Source organism: Arvicanthis niloticus, chromosome 2 (assembly GCF_011762505.2).
Source record: "Arvicanthis niloticus isolate mArvNil1 chromosome 2, mArvNil1.pat.X, whole genome shotgun sequence".
Classification (NCBI taxonomy): Eukaryota; Metazoa; Chordata; class Mammalia; order Rodentia; family Muridae; genus Arvicanthis; species Arvicanthis niloticus.
The window spans coordinates 87,123,410-87,136,812 of NC_047659.1; the positions used below are offsets into that span (position 1 = coordinate 87,123,410).

General features: G+C 38.7%; 1 protein-coding gene across 5 annotated transcripts in view; it reads left to right on the forward strand.

The window, feature by feature from the left end:
- Positions 1–13,403, forward strand: part of Cdin1 (CDAN1 interacting nuclease 1) — a 190,339-nt gene that overhangs the window by 107,381 nt on the left and 69,555 nt on the right. The window contains exons 9-10 of one of the 5 annotated variants that reach the window (XM_076929465.1): positions 952–1,055; positions 4,127–4,237. The exons of 3 other annotated variants lie outside the window; for them this stretch is intronic. In XM_076929465.1, coding sequence (XP_076785580.1) covers positions 952–1,055; positions 4,127–4,158 — 136 coding nt within the window. In that variant the 3' untranslated portion in view covers positions 4,159–4,237. Of the gene's footprint in view, positions 1–951; positions 1,056–4,126; positions 4,238–13,403 lie in introns of those variants that run through there. One more of the 5 variants, XM_076929463.1, reaches the window with a different exon arrangement.

Below are 13,403 nucleotides of genomic sequence, written 5' to 3' on the forward strand. Positions count from 1 at the left end.
TCTACTGTGCATGAAGATTTACAAGTTGAGATTTGTGTTAAAAATTCCCATGCCCTTTGTCCTCCCTGGGTGTTTATAGGGGTGTTTACAGGGGGCCCCATGACCCTTCTCATTCTCACTTCACCTGGAAAGCCCCAAGCATATCTCCACAAACCCTTGCCCTCCAACAGAGAGGTGTACATTCTAGTGCTGGACCCTGGGAGGGGTATTTTGGCTCCCTAAAAAGCACATTTTGATGTCCTTACAACAAAGAGCAATACCTAGAAGTGGTTGGGAGACAGAAGTCAGGTTCCTTTGGCCTTGTAGAATCCTCATTGTGTGAACTGGATCCAGCCAGAATAGGACCAGAGCCTCTTCTAAACTCATATGCCTCACATGGATTCCTCTTCACTGGGTCTGAGGGACAGTATCAAAGGAAACAATGCATATACATCTTCTGAAGCCTTTTTGTGTACTGGCAGCAAGGTATGTGGAGATGAACACCAGAGGAAATAGGACCTTAATCACATTGTTGGGCTTCTACAGAGATTAAGAGCCAGGTTCCATCTGTCAGATTTTTGAACGGTTGGCTCCAGAGAGTCTACTCTCCTACAGGCAATGCTTAGCTAATACCTTCTGCCGCAGAAATTGATTTGAGTTCATTTCTTCCCTCTCAGGGCTTTTTAAAGATCAGTTATTTGTTCAATGGTCCAGTGATTGCTTTCTCTGGTTGGTGATAACCTGAGAGAAGGCATTTCAAACAAGGCCGCCAGGCAGTCAGAGTTAAGGAAGGTATGTTTGAGAGGATGGCCCAAGTTCTTCCTGTATTAAGATACTTTCAGGAAGCCTGCAATTAGTCAAATCACAGATTTCCAGTTATTTCAGTCTTGTTAAAGGCAAGGCTGATCACATCTGTCGTAAGTTGGAGTTTGTGCCTCAGCAATAGAAGCTCTCACAAACCTTCAATTACAGCATCCTCAGAAGGCGCTGCAGCGGTGCACTAACAAGTAGTCATCAGCAACAAGAGACAGATCGACTAATAATTAGCCAATGCGCTGGAGAGGACCTCTGTGAAGGTAAAATATAATAATTTGCCTTTCCATCTCTCATAGTGGAGTTGCTTGTGAGGTATTGACATCCCATTGTTTGACAAATACTGGACACTGTTATTAACTACAGCAACCTCAAAATATTTGATAAAGACAAGGAAAGTGTTTTCTGTGTACTTAGTACCTTCATGATAATGTTTTCTCAGGGTACCCAAGCCATTTCATCTGCAGTTGGAATGTAAACCACAAGGTTTTCCCCAGCAAGAATTTTGCACAGTGTGTCATTTATGATTTGCAAAGATGACTTTAGAAGCAAAACCGAGCAGAAGAATAGAAATGTAGTCTTGGGCCTTGCAAGTGGGTTCTGCAGTGAAGACATAGTTGTTGCAAGGATGAGAAGATGAACAAAGGATTAAAATGAAAGAAAACACATCTGCTAGGAAATTCTTTACTTACCTAGGTTCCTATGTGTCCGATTCCTATCTTTAAGCATGGTGAAGAGTGTTCTGAGGGAGACATATTGACCAGTTTCACAAATCCAGGGAACAATGAAGTGTTGAAACACTAGCTCTTCCTGCTGACCTCATGTAATGGAGTTCATCTGTGTCATGCAGGGTTCAGAAATGTTATGTCAAACCAAATCAACAAGGAAGCGATTGAGGGGCCATCAAAGAATGCAAACATGCCATCGTGATCTAGCAGTGCAGACAAGTGAGAGGAGGATGACAGAGTCTCATTAGAAAGTGACACCCACAGTGGCATTAGAGCCAGCCACCCAACACCCGTCTGTGCACCCCTTCTGTGGGACCCTTTCTGTAGCTAAGTCTAGTGGCACAACAATCAGACTGAAGTGGGTGTAAACTTCACTTTGTATTCTCATCACATGGAAAGAAAACATTTTGTCCATATTGATAAATAATTTACTTTGGGAGAACTGATTTCACTGCTGTGGTAGGGTCTGCACCCTGGGAAAATTATTTTATTTTAAAACCTTTAGTGTTGCTAGTGTGCACCTAGCATTGGAGTACTGACCTAGCTTTGATTGCATTTTTAACTATGTGTTTGGGTGTGGGTATGTGAATGTGAATGTGGTGCCCGAGGAAGCCAAAGGAGTCAGATGTGAGCTGAGAAACAAACTTAGATCCTCTGGAGAGCAGTGAGTATTCTTAACTCTTGAGCCATCTCTCCAGCCTGCCAAATGTAATCGTGACTAGGACACACTAGCTCCAAGCAGCAAATGTGCACAAGCAATGGCATATTACACAGGAGTGCCACCTCTGCCCTCAAGTGGTTGGCAAGTGAGGCTTAGGGTCTTCCTATGAATTCTATACCTATGCCCTTTCCCTCGACCATGGAGATTCATATAAGTCTTGGTGAGAAGTCCTGGATAGATCACTTTCTTAGTTAATGAGTAAACTAAACTGAAGCTATAAATCTCTCCAACACACAGGACTTGAGGACTCACCTCTGTGTGGCGGGACAAAATGGGCCAGGCATTCTTGTTCTGCTCAACAGTCTTGCACTGTATTCAGTATGAATCTGTAGAGACAGTGCAAAAACCTATCATTGTGCCCATATATCCAGAATAAGTGACATTGTTGGGAATTCAAAGCCACAGAATCAAGGAGTTGATTTATATATGATCCAGATGTTAATTTGAATGATCAATTTAAATTCAGGAGATAGGTCAGCTAAAAGACTATTTGTTAGGAAGTATATATTTTTAAAGATTTAAGTAAACATTATTGTATTCTGAATTACAATTTGCTCCAACTAAAAAGCCTATTTTAATAAATAATTTTAAGATAGCTTCCCCCCAGGTGTATGTAATTGATATAAAGCACACATATTTGAAGCATATAATTGGATAAGTTTGGCATATCTGTACACTCAGCAAAGGATTACATGGTAGATGCTGACCTTGGCTAGTATCCTCTAGAGTTCACAGTTTTGTTTCCCAGCTTTCTAACTATTTCAGAGACCCCTGGCCAGCCTGCCCCTGTTTGCATTATGTAGCATCTTTCTTTTTGTTTTGTTTCTATTATTCTTCCTTTTCTTGCTGTTTTTTAATGTAGTTAGTTTTGGTTTTCTTGTACATTGTTTCTGTGGGGTTTTTTTTTAAATATATTTTAATGGAGCTATTATTCTTTTGTCTGTCTGTTTGTTTCTTTGTTTGTATGTTGAGACAGTTTCTCTGTGTAACTTTGGCTGTTCTAGAACTGGCTTTGTAGACCAGGCTGGCCTCAAACTCACAGAGATCAACCTACCCCTGCCTCCTGAGCACTGGGATTAAAAGTGTGTGCCATCACAGGGCTTCTTGTCTGGCTTTTAAAAAAACACAGCAGTTCTTTCAGGTGCATTTCTATCCTTGAATTGCCAGTAGTTCCTAGAGCACATTCAGTGTCGTGTCTGTCCTCTTATTGGTTTTCACTAACTTGTGAGTAGACTCTTAGTTTCTAGTTCTTGCTATTAGTAATATAATAGGGTAAGCAACTGAAAAATTTTATATGGCTCCATTGCTTCTAAGTAAATACCTATAATGGTAAAATGGTTCGGACATGCAGTGGGTGTATTTTATGTTTTATGAATTGATTAATCTGTTATCTTTAAGGATTATACCTTTCTCCATTCCCACAGGCAAAATATTTGCTGAGGGAGCTTGCTGTTTTCCCAATCACTGCTGTACTCAACCTTTTGGACATGACTTTCTAATTACTTACATTACTTATATGACTTATGTAATGAGCTTCACTGTGATATCAATTGTATTTCTGATACTGCATTTAAAATGTTTACATACTTATTTGTCTTTTAAGAACTCTGCTCAAATCTTCAGTTCATTGTAATAATTAGTTTACTTCTTTTTAAATCAAGTTTTAGTGACTTTATATTCAGTGCACTGGATGTCAATCATGTATTAGATATGTGATTTGCAAAAATTCCACTCAGTTTGTGACTTGTCATAATTCATTTAACTATCTTTGAAAAACAAATTTTTAATTTTAGTGACTCCAATTTATCTTTGTTTTTCTCCTTTTATAGATCACACTATTTAATTATATCCATCTTCTTTTTTTTTTTTTTTTTTTTTACTCTAGAGATGTGGCTGGACAGATGGCTCAGCGGTTAAGAGCTTTTAACCAGTCTTGCATATCACCTATGTTCAGGTCCCAGCATCCACACTGAGCAGCTCCCAGCCATCCATAGCACAGGCTGCAGGGGACCTGACACACGCCTCTTGTTCCTGCAGGCATCTGCACACATGTGGCATACTCTCACACATAGACACATGAATTAAATAAATCTACATTGAAGACATCTAAAGAAACCACAAAGATGTCCTGTTTTCTTCTAAAACAATTGTAATAGTAACACTCTTGTACACTTAATTGTGTATGTACTGTGATAGGCAGATCTTTGCGCCAATTGAAATTCAAGTTCCAGCACCTTTTTAAAGAAAGATATGTTTTATTATAACTTCGAATTTATGAAAAATCAATTGATCATACAGGACCTATTTCTGAATTCTTGTTTTTGTTCCATTGACCAATTTGTCTTTTTTTTTCCCCCAATTCTTACACTGCCCTAGTTACTGTGATATCGTAATTTCAAAAATAACTTGTCCGAGTCCTCCAACATTATTATTTTTCTGCAGAAGTCTTTCTTTCTTTCTTTCTTTCTTTCTTTCTTTCTTTCTTTCTTTCTTTCTTTCTTTTTTTAATTGTAAAACTTTAACATTCCCATGTGAATTTTAGAAGTGATAGAGCAATTCCTCTTAAAAGATCCTGCTGGAAGTTTTATTGAACTTGAATCCAGAAAGAGTTGTGACCTTAGCATTAACATACTCTCTCGCTCTTTATCTAAATCAGCAGCTCTAAGGCTGTGGGTCACGACTCCTTTTGGGTTCGCATATCAGATATTTACATTAATCAGAACAGTAACAAAATTATGGTTATAAAGTAGCAGTGAAATAATTTTGTGGCTGGGGGTCACCACAGCATGAGGAACTGTGTGGTAAAAGGTCTCAGCATTGGGAAGGGTGGGAACCACCAGCTTAGGTCTTTTGATATTTTCCTGAGAAACATTGCACGTGCCTCAGGTTATCTCATCAGATTAAAATCAGTTATTCTATTTCTTGATACTATTAGAAATGATATTTTTATATTATATTGGTCTCCAAATGTTCATTGTTTCTATCAAGGAATCTAATTGATTTGGCATATGGGTGTTGTACCCTAAATGTATCATTAAAAGTCATATATTAATATTTTGCTACTTTTTCTCCACAGACAGCTAGTCACTTGTGAACATGGCCACTGTTACTATTTTTATGTGTATGCCTTTATTCCCTTCTTATTACTTTACTGCCCTAGCTAGAGTCCCTGCACAAAAATGGTTAGCTGTAACACACATCTCTACATTGCTCTTGATTTCAGAGGGAAGTTATTCTATCATCAAGATATTAACTCTAGGTTTTTGCAAATATTTTTTATCATATTGAGAAAGCTCCCCACTCTCCCTAATTTCCTAGGGTTTTAATTGAAAGTGGCTGTTGGGCGTTTTTCAAAACGTGTCTATTAAGATGGCCATATGTTTCTTTGAAATAATGTGGTGAATTATAGTGATTGATTTTGGGATGTCAAACTGATCTTACATTTCCGGGATAAAGTACATTTGGCCTGCAAGAAATAGCTTTTCATACAGCTTATGGTTTGTTTGGTAAATTTTGTTAATTTTGCAATAGCATTCATGAGCACTAGAGATCTTTGGGGGTGTTTTGTTTTGTTTTTAAATCCTTTGTCTGGTTTTGATATTCAGTGAGTTACCAGTCGCATAGTATGGATGTGAGTTCCTCTTTTTCATTTTCCAGAAAAGTCTTTACAGAATTGTATTTCTTTTTAAGCTTCAAAGACAATTACCCAGCCATACCGACCTGAAGTATATTGTTGCTCTCTTGCTGAAAAGTTTTATAACTATGAAATCAATGCAATAGACATAGGAATTTTTCATATATATATATATATATATATATATATATATATATATATATCTTACATGAACTTAGGACTTTGTCTTTCAGAGATCTTGTCCTGTTATCTAAGTTGTAGAAGTTTACCAGAGTAAACTTCATAAAAACAAAAAAACATACACATCGACTTTTGTTACATCACCTTTGTTAGGTCTGCTATTGAGATTTGTCTTTTTCAGGTCAATCTGCCTAAAATTTTTGTTTTTCCCCACAAAGTGAATTTTTGTTCCTCTGATTTCTTTATATAATGATATTTTATTTTGCTTGTTTCATTGGCTTCTACTTTTTTTTTTTATTTCCCTTAATTTCAACTTTTTCTCTCTTTCCTGAGTTTTCTGGGGTAGAATAACAAGGTCATAGACAGATTTTCATGATGCAAGCACTTAGGTGCTACTGGGTCCCCTCTGACCACAGCTGTGTCCTTGGCCTCAAGTTTTACCATGCTTTGCTTTCAGTTTTCATTTTCATTCAAATCCATATATTTTTCTACTTTTCTCACTTTTTTGATGTTGTTTGTTTTCTTTTTGAGCCAGTATCTTATTATATCGCCAGAAGCCCCTAGAATTAGCTATGTATGTAGTTCAGGCTATCCTCCATCTCAGACCTGTTGATGCAATTTTTTGCATTCAATTTTGCATTGTTGATGCTACTTTATTGGGTTCTTATATCTCTCCCTCCCTCCCTCCCTCCCTCCCTCCCTTCTTTCCTTCCTTCCTTTTTTCCACCCTAATACCTTCCAGTCACCCCAAAACTAGGTAGGAGAGAAAGAAGGTTAGAGGGGAAAGGGGCATAGACTTTTTCAGCCGACAAAATAGATTACTTCCTGCTGATTAGGGGTATAGAGTTCCTTTGGACAAGTCCAGTCTTCATTGTCTCTATATCTTCAACTTCTTCTTGTCAAATCACAACAATAGCAACCAGGAGTAGCAGCTGCCTTGGAGTCCGTCTGGTATTTATACCCTCTGAAGAGCTTCCAGCATTCCAAACATGAACTATCCGCAGCTGGCAAGAATCATGCCCCTACTAGTGCACGAGATAAATCATAATCACCTGCTGTGAAGCAGCCTGCTAGTCAACACTGGGGATTAAAGCAAAAAACATATTCACGTAACATAACTGGGTTTCTTACGAAACCAAAATTTTCACTACACAGTCCTGCCACCTATATATCTCATAAAGACTAGGATTGTATGTATCCACTACTATACTGGCCTATTAATCTCTCTTTTGACTCTTAACCTATTTTGTTTCCCAATATTTGAAACATTGTTCTGTAGCCTTCTGTTACTAGCATGAGATTTACTTCCACTGGGATCAGACAGCAAATTTGAATTCTTTTATATGTCCTGGAATTGGTTTTACTGTCTGCACTGCTGCCTTTGTCAGGTGATGTCTTGTTCGCCAGGTGACTTTCAATTAGTTGTGGGCACTCTTCAAGTTTTGTATGTTAATCTTCCCTTATCTGAAGCTTTGTTCTACTTGATTTCCGAGACTCATGGTATGATTGTAGGAAATAGCAAATTCGACAAATAACCAGTCCATGAGTTTAAATTGTGTGCTGTTTCATGTGGCATGTTCGAAATCTCACCCCTCATCCTCTCCATCTTGCTCATCATGTGAACCATCCCCCTTCATCCAGCGTCTCATACTCTTGTCACAAAACAGAGAGCTGTATGCATTCAGTTTCATAGAAGAATATGCTTTCCTGAGTCAACAAGTCATTAGAGTGAATCGGATGCTTGTCATTGCCACTGTTGAAATAAGTTAAATCCCTCTGAATTCCCTATACCCATTAACTCATGCCATATGCCTGCTGTCCCTGCCCCCCTCCTCACATTCCTACAGCCTACTGTAAGATTTATGTGGGTTCCATTCCATTCCACTCCCCCCCACCAGCCATTCACAGACACTCAGATGTTTCTTGATTTTTTTTTTCTTTCTTATTTTCTCACACAGGTTCTGCAGCTATCCTTGATAACCCCTGCTTGCTTTTCTTAAATTCTTTTTTTTTTTTTTTTTTTTATTACTGTTGGCTGTCAGCTGTAGCGGTTATCATCCTTCCTACACTTTAATTTAGTCCCACACCAAAAACTGGTAGCAGTAGACTCATAGGATTCAGCACGTGTCATCAGTGCCACACACAATGGAAATATTGTATTGACGAGAATAAGACAAATATAATTTAGGGGTTTTAATGTAGCTGGTAGAGAGAATAATAGTGTTATTAAAGAATTAATAAGTGGAAAATAATGTACATTAACAGTCACTTAAGTTGAGCTGTTTAGAGATGTCCTGAGGCAACTGCTCTGTGGGATAGGGGTCCTGAGTAATGGGCAGAGACAAGTTGACTTAAGGGTAATCTAAAATGGAAACAATTGTAATTTTTCAGAGTAAAAAAAAAAAATGTTTTTATTTAGTTGGATTTGGAGAAAAAAGAAGATAAGTGCAATATGGCATCAATAATAAAGTTTAAGGAACTGATTAGCAGGACTGATGACTCTTGAAGCAGCTAAAATTCTTTCTAAACTTGCCCACTCCCAACCCCCCGTCTCTCTCGAATTTGAGCATTTATAAAATCATTACGGCCTAGTTGCATCAAATCTCACTTAGGGGTAGTTAACCCCCCCCCTCGCTTCCCACTGTGAGTTATGTGCATTTGAAAGTTATACCAAAATGTCCAAACCTGCAGCTTTTAGCAATCACATTTGAAAGCAGCCTTGGGAGTTGCATTTGTCAAGCATCTAGGAAAACCATTCGTGCATACCCCGCATCCAAAGCTCCATCGCAGACCAAACATAAAGGACTGAAAGGTCATTCTTCTTCCTGCGGTGTGATGGCTTGTTGATGTATTTTGACACTCCAGTACAATGCTGAAAGGGTATGACCTTCCTACAACACCCAGGGACTCAGGTTAGGTTGGGATACCTGACACTGACTGCTTTTCCATTTTCCTTTCTCTTCCATCAGAGATAACACCCTCCTCAAAGGCATTTGTTCCCTTCATGCATAGTCAAGAATTTAAACAGATGCAAATGATTGCTTTGGAAATTTCTCTTGTTCTTTTATTCTTCCAGTTACCATAAAGCTAAAAACCTATCCCAGAACTATTAATGTTTTTCATTAAAAAAAATTAAATTACTTTTTCAAGATGACAATTTCGAATGGAGTGTTAATAGCTGAAACTAAACAAATGAAGGCTGTGTGCTATGTTTGATAGTTTCTTTATCTCCACTATGGAAGCCACAGTTTGAGGGCTACCTCTAAAGTGTGAGACTAAGGACACAGACAAATCATGGGGTGCTTTTGAAGTAATTACCTTGTAGGTCCATCACATGTTTAAAAAAAAAAAAAAAAAAAAATGAGGCGTGGAATGCAGGCCCAAGTCCTGGGAAAGACTGGGGGAAGCTCCAATTCGATGAATGCCCACATTAGTTCCTACGTTAACACCATGGTGTTAGGAAGACAGGAAGAAAAATGTGTACTATTAATGATCTTGTAAAACCTAACAGTAATAAATCCTTTTACTAAAATCCTCAGCTATCCCCAGAGATATTCTTGCTGTCTCCACAACTGGTCAGTATGAAACAAGTAATAACCCCAAAGCCTTTAGATTACATCTTGCAAAGACTAAGACATTTTATGTATTTGTCATAGTATGGTGGGTGGCGGGGAGGTTATTCAGCTTATCAGAAAGATTTTCTCCAAATGTGTTAACTGTCTCTTAAATTAAACTAAGATGCTTTAGTGCATGGTAAGTATTTTAACAGAATAACTAATATTAGAACTGAAAGTTTGAGGTATCAAGCTTCTTTAATTATTCTCTTGTTTTGCACAGTAGCACCCTGGCAGCTCTGTTTTGATTGAGCCATTTTTCATTCTGTTTTCTCTATTGCTCCAAGTGTTTCCATGTCCACTGCTCACCATTGACAAGGCATGTTCTCCATCTGTCTGCCTGATAAAAAGGCTTCAGCTTCGGTTTCTCTGGTACCACCTGCTCTGGATGGACCACTGAGCTTGTGTGCAAGAACTGATAGTCCATCCTCCTCTACGTGTGCAGGGCATGACCACCTGACAGCCTTTCTTTTTCAGGATTTTTTGTAACTTGGTAACTGACATTTACATCTGACACCATAGATGCATTTCTCATAGCGGAGAATAGAAATAAGTGAACATCTCTTTTCAATCTACTATTAGAGGGTTAATTACACTTAACAGTGCCAGGTCTTCTTGCTGGGACTCCAGAGGCCAATCTCTTCTGTTTTTTCATCTGTTACCCCTCGCTTTTCTCACTAACCACTTGAAGATTCAGAATATCCAAGTGAACTCAAGTAGACTCCAGCTTAAGATGAGTGTGTTCTAGTAGATGTTTTAACTACCTTTACTAGTAATTAAATGTCTATACACTTCTTCCTTCAGATTCATCCATAAATGCAGAGATAAAAATGATCTCAACTGTTTACAATATCATGACCTTCTATGTCTCCCTTTTCCTCAGAAGCTAACACCACAAAGTCTGTCACACTGCCAGGTGGCTGGCCTGCTTTCATAAATTTTTAGTGAGGTTTTTTTTTTTTCTCATTGTTGTGAGGGGGGGAAAATTATCAATTATTTTTAAAAGCAATAATTCATTATAGTTGATCATAAATGTCAAGAAGCAGAGACCTCGCAGAAGCATTTCGTCACTAATCATGCTGTTTCTCCTCTAATTAGTTCATTTACATTTTACAAATTAAGGGTAAAATTCAGACAGAAGATAACATCGTAGCTTTAACTGACCTATATTTGTATCTGCCAAATTTAACTTAATTAGAAACATGGATGCTGTTTGTTTTATCTGTCAGAAAAGCTCATCTTTTGCTTAAAAAAAAAAAAAGAAAAAGAAAAAGAAGTAGACATACTTTTTCCCCCTCAGCATTTATCATCTAAATAATAGTCTTGCCAAGATGGCAGCCTCATAATAAACTCTTTTCAGTGGAGTGATGGGTAATGAAGCTTGCTTGTGAAGGCAGCGAAAAATGTTGTCTGGCCAAATGCATGAATATGATGGCTAGAGAATCAGTGGACTTTCTCCATCATCAATCTTTTTACTAGCCTCTTGCACATCTGAATATTTTGATAGATGATCTAATAATTGAGTTATCTATCTTTCTAACTATCAGAGTTGCATAAAAATTATTCTCTCATGTTACTGAATATTAAATATATTAGGCATCCAGTAAATTTTTCATACAGGGGCCAAAAGGTGAAAGGTTTTTGTTATTCTGTAAATACCTCTTAATGTATTGAGTGCGAAACCCTCTTGAACTATCCCGTTGTTATGAATCACACGTGTGCTTCAAGAAAAGGTTATGCCCGTTGTAGGTAGGCTTACACCTGAACCCATACTTTTCATATAGGAAGTAATATGGAATTGGTGCTGGTTTTGATGACTATAGGACGATCATCCTAACAAAAGGGAAAACAAAGCCACCTAATCATTGCAGTAGTCTGCAAATAGTTGTTTGCCCCTTGTATGTCTGTATATGAGGTATGGGAGTGGGAGCATTGCTTTATGTCTGTCAGACATCCCGTCAAAGCATATCAACAAGTATACTTCTCTGGGCTCACAAAAGTGACAAGGAACATTGGCCTAAACTAGATGAATTACAAGGGGGATTTCTTCCCTCAGACCTCTCCCACCATCCTCATTTCTTCAAGGTAACCTTGCAGTGATGGCTTCCCAGTATACGGTGTGGGAATAGCTCTGCTCCCAAGGAACTGGCATTTGTTTGCAGGACTGCAGGGCTACCAATCCTGAGTGTCCTGAAAGGCACTCAAATGAGCAGGGCCTTGTAAATTGGATTTCTATTAGGCAACCCTGATGATGGCTCTTCATCAGTGGAATGGGAGAAGGTGCTCTGACCAGCCCCGGCTCTAAATACCTCTTCTTAATGCTGGTCTCCCACCCCCTGAAATGATGCCGAATGCTAAAACTATTAACTAAAGAATTAACTATGTTTAAAGTCTTAAATATGAGCAGTTCTTCTTAAATCTTTTTCCACTTGAGAAGCACTGGAACCAAAAGTCAACACCACCCTGGTCAGGAACAAAAGCAGGGACAGACCTTCGTCTCTGTTGCTCCTAGCTGACTGTGGCTGGCTCACAGCCGTGCTGTTTATAAACATGTCAGATGGAAGCAGGCCTTTTTTTTTCTCCTATTCATTTCTGGATTGAAAATAATTGAGGAGGATAGTCCCCATTCTGGAAGTCTTTACAGGTTACATCTAAGGAGCTTTGACTCCAGTACTTTGATCTTTTCTTGGTTTGGGGAATTTTTGCTTCTGTAATTTGTGCCTGGGGCTGGGGTTGGTATTGTAAGAGCCATAGCTGTTAAAGGCCTAGATGTCTGCTTGAAATTTTACCTTAAAACAATTTGAAATGTCCACATTGGGGGTAGTGAATAGTCTTTTCTTAATCAGAGTGGCAAACATCTGTGTTCTTTCTAGCCTGTCTTTTGATTAGCTTGGCCTCATCCATCACTGGTCTTTGATATGAACACCAAGAAGTCATGTCCCTTTGTTTTAAATGATAAATATGCCTTTGTCATGAATACTCATAGGCGGCCCAGGATTTACATTTGAATTGTCAAAGTGTAACTGCCCAGCTCCTGAGATGAGTGATATTATTACTGAAATAAAGAGGGTTTTAATTTGTCATGGATAGGCCTCAGATGTGACATTAGGAGGCTATATGGGACCTGATGCTAGAAAAAGTTGTCCTTCCCCCACTATTTTTCTAAGATTTGTCATTTATCAGCAAGAGGCAGTCCACTGCAGGAGGTTGTCTGTGAACATTCTCCCTTTACCGTCCTTAGTTCGCCCCTTTGGATGTTACTATTTAGGTTCCATGGCTGGTACTTTTCATCAAAACTAATGCTGTTTGAAATACCAAGCTAGTGGCCAAACAGCCAGCCCCAGGGCTTGACCTGCCCGGCTAGCATTACCAACTTCAGTCCCCCTATGAAACTCGGCACTGTTTCTGTCTTTGTCAGTTGGATTTTTAAGGTGGGCTTCTTTGATCCTTTCACAGCCCTAAGTACATCTGCCCAGATGTGTTTAGGTACATGCTGTTTGCATGTGTGTACTGACCTGTACATTCTACATCTGCACAGCACTGTGGCAGGCATCCAGACCCTGGCTGTCAAGCTCAGTTGCCCTCTTTGACTTTTCCACCAAGAGATGAGGGCCAATGCATTTTAAATGACTGTGGAATCATGATCTTTCCTTGCCTGCACTATTCCTGCTTCTATACAATTACTTCATTTGTTTCTATAGAATTAGCACATTTCCATCACTTTTTACATGCTG